Source organism: Oxyura jamaicensis, chromosome 7 (assembly GCF_011077185.1).
Source record: "Oxyura jamaicensis isolate SHBP4307 breed ruddy duck chromosome 7, BPBGC_Ojam_1.0, whole genome shotgun sequence".
Classification (NCBI taxonomy): domain Eukaryota; kingdom Metazoa; phylum Chordata; class Aves; order Anseriformes; family Anatidae; genus Oxyura; species Oxyura jamaicensis.
In genome coordinates this window covers 32,853,212-32,870,469 of record NC_048899.1, presented here as the reverse complement: position 1 = coordinate 32,870,469, position 17,258 = coordinate 32,853,212, and the positions used below count along the sequence as shown (strand labels likewise).

The window sequence follows — 17,258 nt, the reverse complement described above, 5'->3', positions numbered from 1 at the left end:
AATGTAACTGAGGCATCTCAAATGATTTTTCCTGGTTTTCAGAAACTTCTGACCGTGTGGGCTGAGCTTATAACAGGATATGGAACTGCGTATCGTAGCTCTGATTTGTATTCTTGGATAGAGCTATTATTAAGGTGTCATATGAACAGATGGGATATGAATGATGAAGCTCAAATTGGGTAACTACCAGTTGAGAGGAAATGACTAATTGAACTTCAGAGAACAAGAAGTCTGTCTTCTTGCAGTCAAAATATGTGAAACAAAAATACGTATTTGTCCCTTCAATGTATCTGAAGATCTGTTTCTTCTGCTTTGACAGCATGAAACCTTTATGTTCATGTTGGCAGCTTGTCTGACTGCAGTAATATAGAACATACTGAAGTTTGTTATAAATAGAGGCTGCATATTTTTAAGGTTACGTAAAGCAAAATGTGAAGTATTTCTTCGTACCAGTTTAATGTGACTGTTGGATCGTATGAGTTCTGTATGATCTGGGCTATAATGATAGGGAAATTCTGTACACTTCAAAACTAATTGCTGTGATTATAAACTGGGACACTTGACGATTTCCCTCTTCCCTCTCAGTAATATAGGCTATTTTATGTTGCTTTAGATTAAAGAATAAATGCTGGACTTCTCGTATGTTCCAACTATGTTAAGCAAGCATGTTTAAGACTTTTTCTAAAACTGGGAAAACTACAGAGTTTTAATGCTCTGAAGTGCATTAAGTCATGAAATAACTTGAACATCCCCAGTGGCCTCCAGTGCTGTGCATCCTTCCTCTGCTTAGTAGTTTCCCCACTTCTGCCTTTGATTTTACTGCAAATTATTGCAGAATGGATGGGGGGAAACTATATCTGAGGATTTCTTGTTGAGTTATAGTACTTTTTTAAAGAGATTCAGACTTAATAGGGTGTGAGTTGTATGTAGAAGTACCATATCTTTTGTAATTCTGTTAACAGAAACTGTGCTGTCATTATGGGACCATAGAATTGGAAGTCACCTGCGTCATGAAGTTTCTGCTGCAGGAAGGATCCACACTATTAATTCCTAGCAAAATTTGGGTTCACCTTGTAATGAATTACTTTTTTGACCCATGATTCTTTACAGATAACTGTTATTAGTGTGATTAAGAACATTATTCTAATTTCTAGCTTAAATGTATCAGTAAGCCAAGTATTTTGTGTACCAACACTGTTGTACTTTCTACTCCTGGAATTTTTCTTCTTCATGGATTTACAGAACAGTGAAGGGAGGAATAAGCGTTCCATTTCAGATTTGACTTTCAAAGATGAAGAAACTGTTTCTCTTCTGGTATCTCCTCCCAGGGGTAGCTCAGTTTTTCCTTAATCTTTCTAGTAGCTCTTTCCTGAATCTCTTCTGGCTTGGATTTGTCTTCCGGGGATGTGGATGATCAAAATGTTATGCAGTATTCTGGATGGATGGCATTCACCAATGCCTTATATACTGGTGTTTATATTTCTCCATCTCCCCTGAAAAGTGACTATATCTTTACCTAGCAAACAAACAACACCAAAAAAGAAAGAAAGAAACAAAACCAAAACCAGAGATATTTTTTTCCTTTTGTCATTCTAATATCTGTTTATTTTACCTGATGCACATTCATTCTAGGTTTCCATTGAATTCTAACACTTCTCAACCAATGTTGCTTGATTTTGCAGGGCTTTTCAGGAAACTTTATCAATAGCTGCCTAGCAGGAAGAAGTGCTCCAGATCCAGCTCTTCCTAATCAGCAAGATGCTGAGTATTAGAATCACAGCTGGAAATGTGAATAGTGTCCAGAGAGACTATGAAAATGATTGTGAAAAGCAAAATCTAGAGTCAGCCTTACAGTGTAGGAGCTTAGCAAAGTTCAGGTAAAGCTTATTTATGTTCTGGATCAATGTGCATTTTTCAGTTGCCTAGACAAATGTGCATGAGTGACCAGATAAGTTTCCACTAACTAAAATATGGATAGTGCTTTGTTAAAAGTAATAATGTCCAGTACACTAATAAATTATTTTTGAAACATGCTGTGAAAAATTGCACTCTTTTGGTATGTGCAGAAATAGATCAGTATACAGTAAAATCTAGATTAGCTAGAGAGTGGAAATGTGTTGATAGCAATTTTTCTTATACTAGAATTTAGAGTATTGATGAGAATTCTAATTGCTGCACTCCTTAATTTTGTGTAGCTCTTTTAAGCATATAGGTGTTTCTGTGGAATCTCTGTGTATTGGTGCTGCAGAATCAAAGAACTGGTGCTGAATCGAGGAAGTTAAAACTTTGTTGATCACTTTACCACATTTATCTTTTAGGAGTGCTTATTACATGGATAAAAAGATGGCATCTACTTCGTGCTTCCACCCATTTACCAGCAACAAAACTAAGTTTCTATAAATATTTTAAAGCCAGCACTTTTGTCTCTGCTACATAAGTTACACTTAAGACATAATAATTTGAAGCTAATGAAAGCAGAAGATTCTATGTGCACACATGAAAATTATTGAAAACAACAAAACAGAACAACTTCCTGTTGTTCTGCAGATATTCAGGTCACTAAAGTTTAAGTGGCTACAGTAAACTAATGAAAAAGCTTTTTTAATCGAAAAAACTGTTCCAGTGGTTGACATATCTTTAAGGCTTTTTATTTTGATTGCTCTTCAGCTTTTAATTGTCAGGCCAATTTGTAAATTGCTCTGAATTTCTTCATTTTAGCTTGTTACTCTGAAAAAAGAATGGAGGTATAAGCAGTTGGTTCACATATACTGAAAAACAGTGTGATAGGATCTTATATATTCATGCTTTGGTTTCTTAAAATCTGCGGCTCATGTTACCATAGATTTTTTGTCTCTCTACAGAAGACGCATGTCTAAAGTGACATGATGTACATTTCATTATTTATACAACTCTACTGAAATATAAGCTGATATGCTGAGAAATATTGTATTTGTCAGTGTAAGTTGGCAAGGAACATTTTTGTTCTTGTTCTCTTTACCACAATTCCCTACTAGCAGATGCTCAGATGCAACGTACTTTTGGATATTGCTGTATTTACATATTTGCTCTGTTATTCTTTAGGATTAAACATACTGTATTGTTGAGGAGTGTTTTAGGTTTATTCTTGTGATGCCTCTGCTCTGTAGCAGATTGGTATACTCATTTTCTTACTAATTTTCTGTATTTGTTTAAGGAGTTTAAAAAATCCTGCAACATTAGGTGGTTGTACATTCCTGCTGATTTCAGGCTTCAAACCATTTTTTAAAAACGATTAATCTTCTGAAAGTGGTTGGCCTCTTAAAGAATCTGCAGGAAAGATGATTTGTTTTCTAAACTACAGTTGAAGCAATTAACCAGGAGTATTACATGGAAAAAAAAAAAATAAAGTAAAATTAGAATTGTGTATTAGTTGTCTGCAAATAAATGTCTTCACCTGGCTGCAAATCACAAGCATGAAGGCTCTACAGACATGAGTTACCACTAAAAAATACTCTTTTCCTGCCTTTTTGTACATCTTTGCAGAGTTGGTGTTTTTATTTTGTTATGTTTTCAATCTTTGCTTTTAGCACTCTATCCCTACCAAGTGTGAAGTGAAAAACATCTAAAAATCAGAAAATATATATGGATAAAGCTGGGTTTTGCTGGGGAGTGGGGGGTGTTGTTACAAAGTTATTACAAGTGGATAGTTATTTATAAAAACTGCAGTTATATAAGATATATTTTGAATTACTCTTATGTTAGTTGAAAGAAAATGTTGAAATTAGTTGATGTTGAATCTGTACCGTCAGGTAGAATGAGTAAACAACGGTATACGAGGTTTCTCAGAATATCAAATTGTTACCCTGCACATCGTGGCTGGAAAGTCCCACAGTACATTTTCTGCCCCAGAACCATCCATTTTTGGCCCATGGCAAAAGGTGTGTTACTGTCTACGATCATAGTTGATGGTGCTGCTGCAGGCATTAATCATTAGTGTAAGGTGGCTGGGGTTTGTGCCAAAAAGAGAGCTTCTGTTGTGCTGTTGGGTAGCTGCATGAACTTCCAAGTACCTGACACACAAACACAAAAAAAAAGGCAGTTCTGTGCTACTTTAAAAGGTTATCAAAATACAGAATTTCTATATCTTGGTGTGTTAAATTTGGTTATAGATATAGAGGCCTGGAAGGCCTCCAATTTCTTCACAGAAGCAGCGTTTCAATTGTGGTTGCATGGTGCACTGGGTGCATGTCTAGTTATGTGGCATGTAGAAGCTTCAGTTTCCTCAGAAGTTGCAGTGGGTGGGAATACACGATAAGAAATTCATCCAGAGCAATTCATCAAGACTATTTTGTGTCTATGACTGAACGCTCCTGAGGATGAGAAGCTAAAAACCAAGGTGGAAGTCTTTTGTTTGTTTTTGTTTTTCCCCTTGAGACAGGGGGAAAATAAGCAGAGTGGCCTGCAAAGTCAGTTCAATTCTAGAGCTTGAAATATCTCAGTTTCTGAGAATTGGTGCTTTCCTGTTGGTAAACATATATAAATCCTCAAGCACAGTGATGGACTGCATACAGCTGTCAATCTATTGCTGCCATTTGTTCAAGCAACACCACCCCGTGCTATATTTGCCAGTGGTTTGACTAAGCCCATGCTGTTTGTGTGGCACTGTTTCAAAATGGTGGGAATTATTCTTCTACTTGGCTTTTTATGAAAATTTGGAAAATCATACAGTGCTTGAAAAGCTTCCCAGATTAGTTAATATCTGGAAGATTCATCTAATTGCCAATTACTTAACTGAAACCCAAGCAGGTATTGCTATTGAACTCTGACACTTCTTCCAAACTTGCAGAAATTTACACTTTGAGCTTATTTTAGATCTTGCTTCTTAAATCATGGTGTTGATTCTGATCAGAAGATTCTTTGTAAGCCTGTAGTTTTATGCAGTCTGCTGTTGCTACAGGAAAAAAGGGAATTTAAGTTATCATCTTGCTACAAGACATATAGGGAGTAGATTTTTTTTTTCTACTTCTCTTTATTACGTTCACAGGTTTTGCTTGGAATTTGTCTTCCTCTGAATTTGTTGGTGTGAGAATTTAATGTTGTTATTTAATCTACTAATTACAAGAGTTAGAACAAACTTTCTTAATTGTTTAGATAATGCTTTCAAATTGGATAGGCTTCTTTGTTGTGGTGTTGTTGGTTTTCTTTGCTTTTTTGTTTTTGTGTTTGGTGCTTTTTCTTGTGGTTGTTGTTATTGTACTTCGTTTTTATTATTTGGATTTATTTTTTTCCAGCTTGCATAAGCTTGTAAAATAGCAGAGGTAAAAGTTTATGAAATAGCTACGAGCTCGGTTTGTGAAATAGCTGAGTTTGGAAAGATGTGGCATTAATGGAATATCTAAATGTCCACCAAATAATCCCATTTCTCCTTCATCCAGGCTCAAAAATTTATGAAGAAACTTCTGTGTGCTAGAAGCTCCTAAGTTCCCTAGATCCTATATGAGTTAAGAATGTAAATATTAAGGAACTTAAAATACCTGTAAGAAATTTATATCAAAGGCATTTGGTGTTTAGAAAACATAAAACATATACCAGTTTTGCCCATAGACTTGTCATTATTGTCTTTAAATGGAGTAGCATTAACTAAATGATCCAAAATGGCAAAAAATTGAGTTCATTTTCTAATGGTTTAGCTAGTACAATTAAGGGGTGACAAGGTGCCTGTTTCTATTTCAAAACAAATGAGGTCATTCTGGAAATCAGCTTTTTCTAAATCAGTCAGACATATAAACAATCTTTAATCATGAAAGAGCAAAACCACTGCTGTTTCTGAAAGACGACAAAACTGAAGATGTACTTCTCAAACTGAAAATGTCTCTTAAGATTATATTTAATATAGCACTAGACTAAAGCTGCAATTCAATTTCGCAATGCAAGTTCTTCATAATAAATTGAACATAAAATTGTAGAGTAACTGGTGTGCTTATTTTTACATTATACCAAAATTTATACCATAAATATTATCAAAGATACTGTAGGAAAGGAAGTCTACCTTTTTTCATTTGGTGACAAAGTAAATTCTTTGGAATTGGTAAATCCATAACTTATATATATATAGCAAACAATTTATAAGTATTGGTTTATGTGTTATAGTTACTGTTTGTTTCTCCTTTTTTTCTTCTCTCTTCTCATTTCATGCTTAGGTGTATGATTGCTGATGAGGTAAGTGATGTTCTTATTCCTTTAACACCATTTTTCTTGTTTTAATGTACTTCATTCAGATGTGATTTTTCTTGTTTGAGGGATGTGGGCAGAACAGTTGGCAGTGAAGGAAGCCTAGTTCATATGATATTCAGTAGATATGCTGAAAATACCTAATTAAAAGATATATTATGTATCTGACACAAGATTAAGACAAGCTCTGAGAAAGCTTTGAAAGGTACTTTTATTCTATTTAGGCTAAATCTCATATACTGTTAGGTCTTTAAAATCTTAATGCAGTTCACTTTTATTTTTAGCACTTTATAATTGTGTAGATAGCTTTTTTTAATGGACTATGAGACATTTGTGTATCCAAGAGAGATGTGCCTTCCAAAGAAGAACTTTTGTAACAACAAGGACCAAGCGCTATTGATGAAATTCATGACTGTATACATTTTCAAATAGATGAATTTATTCCGTATTAGGAAAATTTTAGTTCAGAATTTCTTACTACAGGAAAAAAAAATAAATTGTAATAGAGTATGATCGTTATTATATTTTATATTAATTGATGTAATGTCAGTATAAAACCTTATTGAAAAAGAAGTAATGATTGAGGATTGATGTAGCTTCCCAATCATAATTTGGGATATTATTTAGCAAAAAGGAGCTAGAAGAAAAATCAATCTCGAGAAAAAATTATCTTTCCTTTGAGTAGTCTTTTTAAAATGCTTTTGGCAGCTTAACAAGTTAAAGGGTTTGATTACCCTTATAGTCTATCCTACTAAAGCCATGAGTAAAAAACCTTCTGAAATCAATGGAGATGCTTTTTTTTTTTAGCTTTAATGAGCTAAATATGCTATATGTATTAATCCTGTTAAAGGTATCTTTTTGCATGAAAGATTATCAGTAGTAACAAATTGACAATTAAAGATATGCTATGGAACTCTTTTTTTTCCTGTATCTGGTTCAGTTTTTTTGCAAAATAGGCTCTTGAGACTTGAATATGTTTTCTGAGTACAGACTTCTATTTTTTTTCTTTTTCCAGATGGGTCTAGGTAAAACAATTCAAGCGATTGCCATTTCCTACTACTACAAAAAGGAATGGCCTCTCTTAATCGTAGTGCCTTCATCTCTGAGATACCCTTGGGTTGATGAGATGGAGAAGTGGATTCCAGAACTCTCTCCAGATGATATTATCATCATTCAGAACAAAACTGATACTGGGTGAGTAAGGTTCATTAATCTTCTATGGAAAAGCATGTTTCGTTCTGTGAACTGATTGCAGTATATATGTGAAAAGGGTACAGTATACATTATGGCCATAATGGAAAGTAAGGATTCCAGCAAAATAAAAGATATTTCAATTAGGTGCTGTATCTTTCAGTTGAGAGTTGGAATTATGTTTGTTTTTCATCTCCTTTAAATGGAGAGGTCTGATTGTAAAGTAGCAAGGGTTGCCTTCGTATAATTTGGTTACTTCAGTGTGTCTCTCATTGAACATACTCAGTCCTTTGTCAACTCTGTTGAATTAGCTAGGATTTGTTAGTCTCTATAAAACAGGTAGAGCACATTTTTTGCAAACTTCTGGTATGCATTATAAAATAAGGAAGTAATTACCATTAATATTCCTTTTAGCATACTGACGAAATTTAGAACTTACAGAAAGTGTTCTCTAAGTAACTGCAAAGGTCTTTGTGACCTGAGTTTTCTATCTTTAGACTTAATAGCATAAATTTGTCAGTGTGTGACTACGAGTCTTGGGTGCTATTAGAATAACTCTCCTCTTGGGAGGAAACACTCAATTACAAGGGTATTTTTTTTAGTCTCTCTTACTGTAAATGACATGGTTGATTTCATGGGAATGTCTAGATATTGTTCTAAAACTTGTGGATATAGAAGATTGCTCTCCATCTTTTCTGGGGAGTATCAGAAAGTGATTTAACTGCCAAGACATGCAGATAAGACAGTAGCTTGGAACCTTTCTTGTGGTAACAGCATAAATTAAAAGCTTAATCAAGGGATAGTTGCTACTGATAGTCAAAGTATAACTTCCTCACAGAAATATGGGAAATGAAATTAAGATCTAATGAGCCTTTTTTTTTTAGCTCTTCAGCTAAAATGCTCACAAACTCCATGCTTATAGTTCTAAATGCAGAAAGGAGAAATGTGGAATAAGGTTAAATGATGGCAAAAGTAAGTGGCGAACAGAATTCTGTTCATTTTATCTTAGATTTTTAAAAAGGATTAGACCTTACCCACTATTGCTTTTGTTCATAACAATAAAAGGGAAAAAAATGGCTTTCTGTTTAACCCCCAGGAAACTTCATAGCTGTAAGTGAGGTAGCTCTTGCGCTAATTAATTTTTTGCAAGAAAATGCAGAAACAGAGCAGCTGCACTTGGTTTAGCGCTTTGGGAAATTGTGCTTCTCTACATTCAGCCTTTGATTTCTCTCAGTTCAGTACTCTGCTTTTCTTCAAAACTTCAACAACAAAATTTACCACTTGAATGTTGTTTAATTTCTTAATGTGAATAGGTTAAAATACACTCAGAGGTCAGTTCAGGTTGTCAAAATTTCTAACTACACTTGAAACGGGATATTCCTTGAATAAGCTAGTTCAACTAAGAATAAATAATTTTACTTGTAACTTCTTTTCCTCCATGTTCTACAGAGGAGGTGAAATCCTTGTTTTCCTGGTTGCTACATTCATCTATGCAGTAGCAGCCGGAGGGTGCAATGTGTTGGCCACAGTGCCAGTACTCTGACTGTTGCCTCTCCCTCCATATCCAGAAGCATGAATGTGCACATTCACATACTTTCTTCCTCATACGTACTGTAAGAAAATTCCACTTAGTGGATTGGTTTTTGATCCATTGCTACTGGGGAACAAATAAAAATCATGCCAGCAGAGCAGTAGCGTCTGACAGATGGACAGACCAGCTAAGACTCGAGTTCTGGTAACTTGTTTGTCTAACAACTTCAAATGTTTGTGTGTTGCTCAGAGGCTTCTGAAGGGCCACAGTGCTCTCTAGTGATTTTAAAAACAATTCATGCCTTGGGCCTGTGTATGTTCTTACATGTATTGTAAGACATTATTTTCAAATACTTGCCTAAAAAAAACGTCCTTACCTTAACCCACAATTTTTGTTGCATTGTATTTTCTCCCCATCTCTTTGATGAGGGCGAGTGAGAGAAGGACATAGTGTTATTTAGCTGCTCATTTCGCATAGCAATGTCTTCTGAAAATGGCTATGAAATGTGTGTGATTTAGAAGTGTCATATGATAGATTTTCTTTTAAATGAAAAGCCTGTATTACTAGCCAACCTGACAGCTTACTAATTAACCAATCTAAAAGGATACATACCTTCTTAAAAAAAAAAAAACAGCTGTAGTTTAATTAGTTTAGTTAATTTAGTTTAATAATTCCTTTGCTATGTTATTTTTTCTACAATAAAAATTCACTAAGACAACTTCTGGATTTTCTCTTTTAGGAGAATATCAACCAGCAAAGTGACGATTCTGGGGTATGGCCTGTTAACTTCTGATGCCCAGACTTTAGTAGACACGTTATACAGGCAGAACTTCAAAGTAGTTGTGATTGATGAATCACACTATATGAAATCCAGAAATGCCACCCGCAGCAAGATCTTGTTGCCAATTGTGCAGAAAGCTGTTAGAGCTATTCTTCTTACTGGAACTCCTGCTCTAGGAAGACCTGAAGAGGTATTTGACATGCTGTGTTTTTTTAGGGATAGTATCACTAAAGAGCTTGCAATTTTGTAATTTTCTTGAGTATGTACAATTATGTGCATTAGAAAATAAAGCAATTCACTAGCTACGTTAGGAGAAAAGAGAAAGTAAAAAGTGTTCTTTAATTTGATTGTACTGATGTTTTACAAACTCATTCTAGGCTTATGCACAGGTGACTTGGGACTGTTTCTTATAAGAAATTAATCTTTCTCATAATAGACCAGACTTTTGGGTGAAATAGAAAATAGAGAGCTTGAGGAGAGAACTATTTGTTTCCCCTGGGTAAGACTCCTTGGTAGACACAAATTTGCATTAAGTCTTCTATATCCTCATCTGATATAGGCAGTAATTTGTTTCTCTCTGGTCTTTTTGTTATTGCTAACATTCACTAATAGCAAAATTTTGCTAATAGCAAAAGTGGAAAAAATCCATCTAGTGCTAGTTGCTATCCAGAACGATGAATTTTCCTTGATTGAAGATCAATTTATAGAACTGGGGAGGAGCAGAGTAGAAAGAAAAATCTCTTTGATTTTCTACTGAACCCAACGAACTGTTTTTTTGTTTGTTTTTAATCAAATGTAGAAATAAATGGAGTATAGGATCTAATTGTGTATCAAGGCAACTTAGAGGGCTTAAAATAACTAATATAATATAATCACAAATGTTTTGTTATTAGGAAGAATATCTTCTTGTCCATGTTTTCTTGTTCAGTTTGTCTTTTCCAAGTCTCCAATGCTGCTGTGGCATTCAGGGTACTCTGAGGGCTTCATACAGCAGTCCTGCCTGAAGACATGTGCATAGCCTTAAGGAATGTCCTTTGCCTATGTGCTGTGCTGGTTATTTTCTGTGCAACTGCTGAATGTAAGCTTAATGCAATAATCATGTAATAAGTGAGAATTATTTCTGAGTAGTTTTACATTTGCAGGCAATTTGTCATTGTCACTTTTTTTTTATACAGCTTTTCATGCAGATTGAGGCACTTTTTCCAAAAAGATTCGGAACTTGGAATGAATATGCCAAGAAATACTGCAATGCTCATCTCAGGTATTTTTGTACTTGTCCTTTTATTTTCTTATTAAGTGGCTTTGAGTGTCTTTGTTTTTCTTCTCACGTGAAATGAGAGAATCAAGAAATAGTATCTCTATTGCTGTATCATGCCATTTTGTTTGGAGACCTAGGGTCAGGTAACATCTCCTCCATCAAAGAGAATTAGGGACCTTGCAGAGGAAAAATATAAAAAAAATATTTTATACAAACAGAGAAGATAGCTTGGCTCCCACAAAGGTTTTGTTGTCAGTGTTTAGAAAGATTTGGGGAGAGGATTAAATTGACAGAAGATTTTACTTAAGGAAGAAATTGGAAGCTATTAAAGTTTGAGAGAAAGTGTAAGTGCCAACCTTCTGTTAAGTAAAATGATTTCCAAATTTACCATTGTTAGTATGAAATGTATAGGTTTTACCTTTAGAGCTAGAGTTTCAGTTAAAGCTGAAACTTGGGTTTTTGATTGTCAGTCCTTTATGCATATCATGTAATAATTTACGTCTCTTTTTGCTATCCCTTAGCACTTGGGGAAAAGAAGACCGTATATGGTAAAAGGAGATAAAGGTCTAAAATTCCCCAAAGCCTGGCAGTGTGTCTGTAGTTCAGTTTGAGTGTTTGAATACGGGCATTGTAGGTTCTTGTCCACTACCTTGCCTCCTACTTGCTAGGTAACACTGCTCTTTACACTTCTTTCAAATGAATTCCTAATGAAATTTTAACCTATTTTTATCCCTTGCATCTTTCATATGCTTTCATGTTTCATGCGCTTAAAATCATTAATTTAATGAGTACCCATTCCCCTCTCCTTGCTTTCCTCAGCTTTAGTTTCTCTAGATATATTCTAAAATAGAGGGGACAGAAGTTCTGATTTAAAATGCTTAGCTTTACCCATCTGAATCTGTTTTGCAACCTGGAATGAAAGAAGTTTTGAGAAGTAGATAAGAAATTTTTGTAAAGGTTCTTCCCAATTTTGCATATATTCAAAACAGTAGATTTTATCAGCAAAATTGGCTAGCATTTAGATTTATTTTTTACAGTAATAATTACACAGTTTCCTTTTCATGTAGCTTGGTATTTTTTGCCCTCCATCATATGTGTTTTAGCAGCATTAAACTTCTAATAACAAGGAAGAGTGCTGCCTAATTTTCAGACAGAGAAATTCTATTTTTTCCATGGTGTTTTGACTGAATGCATGTGTAATTTTCACACCACAAGTGTGCGTGGGTACAGCATGGTTAACTACTCAATCATAGATGATTATCTTATTTTTGGAATGTCATAAATGTAATAAAAATCAAGCTCAGGGTTTGGCAAGCTCTCAATAAAAAACTTTGTCTTAATGACTGAAACAAAACATCCTGTGGTAATGAACTTGATAGGATTGTTTTATGCAGAACTTTCTGTGAAAATGGCTTTTTGACTTAGGTGCATCTGTTTCTAAGGGTGAGGTCCAAAGTATTTCCGTGAGTTTTCAGCTAACATTTCTTTTATCCCCAAAGCTCAAGTTGGAGGGAGGAACCCTTTCTAAGGACAATCATATAAATAGATTACAGAAGGCAGGTGAGCAAAGGATATAGCTGTCATCCCCCTGCGCAGCATTTTAAGTGAGCTACGTCATTACTTTGCCAGGGCGGAAATGAGTCCCTCAGCTCCTGTCAAAACTGATCATAGGCAGCCAATGAAATACTGTTGATAAGCTCAGTAAGGCTTAAAATTCTTAAATTTTTAAAATAATTTTTACCCGTGGAATTACATGCTTGTAATGTGCTCTTCTGTCTTGGAAAATGCAAACTGAGCTTTTCTCTAAGCCAGCAAAATCTGTCGTACTAGTTGTTTTTTTACATCTTGACAATATTGACACTGAAAAGCTGTTCTTTCTGCTGCATCATGTCCTTGAAAACAACAAAAGAAAGAAAAAGGAACAATAATTTAGTAATTTCTTTCACTTTTTCAACCTTTAGCTTTTTAACCTTAAACCTACTTCCTCTATTTAGCCTTGTTCATTAAATAGCATTGCATTTAAAACAGGAAGCTGACTGTAACTAGCAGGGAATTCTCAGGGGAAAACAAAGAAATATTAATGGTGATATTTGCAGCATTTATGATGGTTTCTCTATCAGTTGTTCTCCTCTATAATATAATAAAGAGCATTCTTACTGGGGTATATTCTTTTCATTAGTCCCTTGAAAGAAGAGCTTTAAAATGATATCTGGAATTTCTGCTTTCTGTACAACAGGAAGTGTAGCTGGGATGAGATAGAGGACTGTGTACATCTGATGGGTAGTCAGGCCTGCAGGTAGCAATATCTACTGAAAAATTGAAATAGCTCTGGCTTCAGTGTTGGAAAGAATCAGAGAGAAAGCAATCATCTCTCCAGTGTAACCAGGAACACTGAGTGTTGCTATACTGCATGAATTCATATGTAACTGTGTGTTTTAAAATTAGTTATGTACTGAAAGTTTCTATTGGAATTGAAGGGGCAGTTTTCACCCTTAATGTTGATTTTTATTTTTTTCCAGATTTTTTGGTAAAAGAGCTCAATGGGACTGTAGAGGAGCTTCAAATTTAGAAGAATTGCATCAGCTTTTAAGAGAAATTATGATCAGAAGACTCAAGAATGATGTTCTAACTCAGTTGCCTCCCAAAGTTAGGCAACGTATTCCATTTGACCTCCCACAAGCCACAGCTAAGGTATATTTTTCCACTTAATGCTAAAACCGTATTTGTTAGTAATGTCTATACATTTTATATAAATGTATGTATATATATATATATGCAAATATTCACATATTTTTTGTAACTACATATATAGCATAGCATCTGTATTATTCTTTTTAAAATATGTGAAGAACATGAACATGCCACTTTTTGTCATCAAGTAATTATAAAATATGGCCTAATTTTAATACAGTCTTCTTCCTTTCTGTCTACCTTTCCATTCGATTTTGAATGCTGCAATTACTTTTAGCCAAATTTGATAGTTCTCATCAGTACTCAGTTCCTAAATGTTTCATGCAAATCAATATTGTGGTAGAGAATGCTTTGTACTGTCTAAACCGTCTATAAATTATTTGTACATCTATCTAACCACTGATCTCTTCTGCCAATTTAGAATTTGAATGCTACTTTTGCAGAGTGGGAGAAATTAATGAGAAACCTGAATTCAGATGCCAATGAAAGCCGCTTTGTTGAAGTCATGAGTCTAATCACACGCATGTATAAAGAAACAGCCATTGCCAAGGTAAGCATTGAAGTATTTTTTTAAATACATTTAATTTTTTCAGTGTGGTTTAACTTTAAATCAGTTGTATTGGCATCTCCTAGACTAGGAATGTACCAAAGGCGGGTACTTCAGCGTTTTATCTGTGTGTTAGCAGCTGCTGCAGCTGATCCAGTTGGCATGTGGTACAGGATGATGCTGATGGAGCCCTTATGCAGACTGTGCTCTGCCAGTACTGGTTCCCTCCACGGATAAACAAAAAGAATAATCCGCTCCAGCTAGTCTCTGTTTTAACAGATGGAGTAGTCCCCTGTTCAGTATTTTCCTCCTATACTTAAGATGTGAGAAAAAATAAGTTAATAACTAAAAGTTTTACATGCTTACTTTTTAATATGTTATCAGGTTTCTTTATGCTAATCTATTTTTAGAAAAGGATATTTAAAAAGAAATAAAAGTTCTGCAGGCTGCTGTATCAATAAGAACAGAGACTGACTACTTGAATTTTTTTCTTAAATTTTCTACTTATAACCACAGTAATATCTTTAAAGTGTTGCTATTTCTTCCCTACTTCTTTTTTATTCTCTCCCCTATCACTGTCAACCCATTTTTAGACAGAAAGTTGAAAGAGGAAAAAGAGAAAAAAGTCAGAGGACTGCTACTATGGGTATTGCATTAACCATTGATATTGATCTTGATAAATCATATTAGTTACTATAAACTATTAAATTATCACTTACCATTGATAAATCTTATTAGTAACTGTCATTATTTTAATAGCTGTTATGAAAGATACTGAAAATGATATTTGACGCAAAAGAATTCTATGAATGTTTAAATAGGCAAATGCTTACGTTTCATGATTGCAGTGTCATCAAAGTATCAAAACTTTTTTGTTTGTTTTGATACATGGCTTTATGGGTGCAGATACAGATGTTCTCATTTAGCCGTGTCGTATCCATTTATGTTTGGACAGAAACTAGGAGGTTTATTTTAGTATGGTTTGAAACACCAGATAATGGTGTCATAACTAAAAGCATTTTCATTTGCATCTTAATCTGAAAGAAGTGCCATCTAATTGTGGATGAGGATGAAGGTTTTTTCTCAAAGAAAGGAAATAGGTTTCGTTATTAAGACATAAATTTGTGGTACTTTTTAAAACAATTTGAATAATTTAATAATTACTGTTCCATGAAGTCTTAAATAGGTAACAAAAAACATGGCCATTTACCTTTTCATTTCAAAAGAAATTGAAAGGCATTAAAGTAAAAATTGTCTTCTTGAATGTTTTATATGTTTAACTAATGAAAACATACTCTCTTACTCCAGGCAGGAGCAGTAAAGGACTATATCAAAATGATGCTTGAAAATGACAAGTTGAAGTTTCTAGTTTTTGCTCACCACTTAAGCATGCTTCAAGCCTGTACAGAGGCAGCTATAGAAAATAAGGTAATGATTTATCAAATGCACACTTTACTTCAGACTTTACAAATACACAACAGCTGTGTTTGAACCAAGTAGAACGACCTGGAATTTAAGGAGTTTAAGTGTGTACAGGTCATTGCCACTGGATTAAAAGGATTGTGGGGTTTTGAAGAACTGTTTTGTACATGATGATAATGTAAACACTCTTCTCTGGTGTGATACTTCATTATTGAATTAATGTTGTAGGCAGTTGTTTCCCGAGTTTGTTTTTTTTTTTTTTTACCAATATGCTTCTGTCTACTTTGAATTAAACAGAGAAAAAAACAAAGCAATAAAAATGTCTACAAACCACCTTCATGTTATTGGTCATAGACTCTCAACCATCGCTAGGGAACAATGTCTAACTGTGCTATTTAATAGTAAGCTGTTATTTTGCAAGTGCTTAGAATTTTAATCAGTCACGTCAGGCAAATTGCAGGTTCTACGGAGCATTCCATTTTAAGAGGCTGGCCACTCTGTCTTCTGTAAATGGGGAGTGCTGAGTTGTCACTTTTCTAGATAAACAGGCTTAATTGTAGATCAAAAGGCAAAAAGCTACTGAGGTACCCCTGTCCCCATGACTGGAATACAACAGATGTTTTCATATTTGTATCAGGGGACAGAGGGTGATTGGATCAAAAAATGAACAGGGATGATTTTATTTTTGTCTCTATTATAATATGTTACAGGTTCGCTACATACGGATAGATGGAAGTGTTCCTTCCGCGGAAAGAATACATCTTGTTAATCAGTTTCAGAAGGATCCTGATACACGAGTTGCTATTTTGAGTATTCAGGCAGCTGGTCAGGTAGGATTAAAAAAAAAGGAAGTATGTGAAATAAGAAACTTCAAGAATAAATAGCAATGTCACTTGATGACTGAGATTATGTACTTGAAGGCAGTTTGTACAATGTATCTTTTGGAGACGTATTCATTTTTTGCATTTACCATGTTAACTGTTCTAAGCCGCCATTAAAATTACATGAGTAAAATCAAGATAAGCAGCAGCATCTTGTGCTTGAATAATTAGTAAAAACAACAACAAAAAAACACACTCCATTTTCTCTCTTAAAGTACCAGATTCATAAGTAACATTTATTTCCATTACGAAAAGCAGTATGCAGTCTTTGCACAATATTGGAGTGTTTATTGAATCTTATTAGTATCTACGTGAGGGTCAAGGCAGAAATCAATGTAGAGGGCCCATCTACATTGGGCCCATCCTGTCCCCATTGGGCCCATCCTGTCCCCATGCTCCCCCTTATTAACCTATAAAAATGTTCTGTGCAGCATGTAGCTTTGTGTGGAGATTTTTTTTTTCTAAAATTTATCTACTTGCTTATTTTGGTTAGGGTTTAACTTTCACTGCTGCTACTCATGTTGTGTTTGCTGAATTATATTGGGATCCAGGCCATATTAAGCAAGCAGAAGACAGAGCACACCGAATTGGGCAGTGCAGTTCTGTGAATATTCACTTCCTTATTGCAAAAGGAACATTGGATCCTCTTATGTGGGCAATGCTGAATCGCAAGGTATGTGTGGAACAGAACCAAACAACCAGGAACACTCTCTGTTTAAAATACTGCTTAAATGAGTGGCAAATAA

General features: G+C 34.7%; 1 protein-coding gene across 3 annotated transcripts in view; it reads left to right on the top strand.

Annotated features, from left to right (window-relative positions):
• The window catches only part of ZRANB3 (zinc finger RANBP2-type containing 3), a 47,805-nt gene that overhangs the window by 16,160 nt on the left and 14,387 nt on the right, over nucleotides 1-17,258 (top strand). For all 3 annotated transcript variants that reach the window (XM_035331876.1, XM_035331875.1, XM_035331877.1), the window contains exons 3-11: nucleotides 6,180-6,198; nucleotides 7,226-7,404; nucleotides 9,672-9,903; nucleotides 10,889-10,974; nucleotides 13,491-13,662; nucleotides 14,084-14,212; nucleotides 15,518-15,637; nucleotides 16,342-16,461; nucleotides 17,006-17,185. In XM_035331876.1, coding sequence (XP_035187767.1) covers nucleotides 6,180-6,198; nucleotides 7,226-7,404; nucleotides 9,672-9,903; nucleotides 10,889-10,974; nucleotides 13,491-13,662; nucleotides 14,084-14,212; nucleotides 15,518-15,637; nucleotides 16,342-16,461; nucleotides 17,006-17,185 — 1,237 coding nt within the window. The remainder of the gene's footprint in view (nucleotides 1-6,179; nucleotides 6,199-7,225; nucleotides 7,405-9,671; nucleotides 9,904-10,888; nucleotides 10,975-13,490; nucleotides 13,663-14,083; nucleotides 14,213-15,517; nucleotides 15,638-16,341; nucleotides 16,462-17,005; nucleotides 17,186-17,258) is intronic.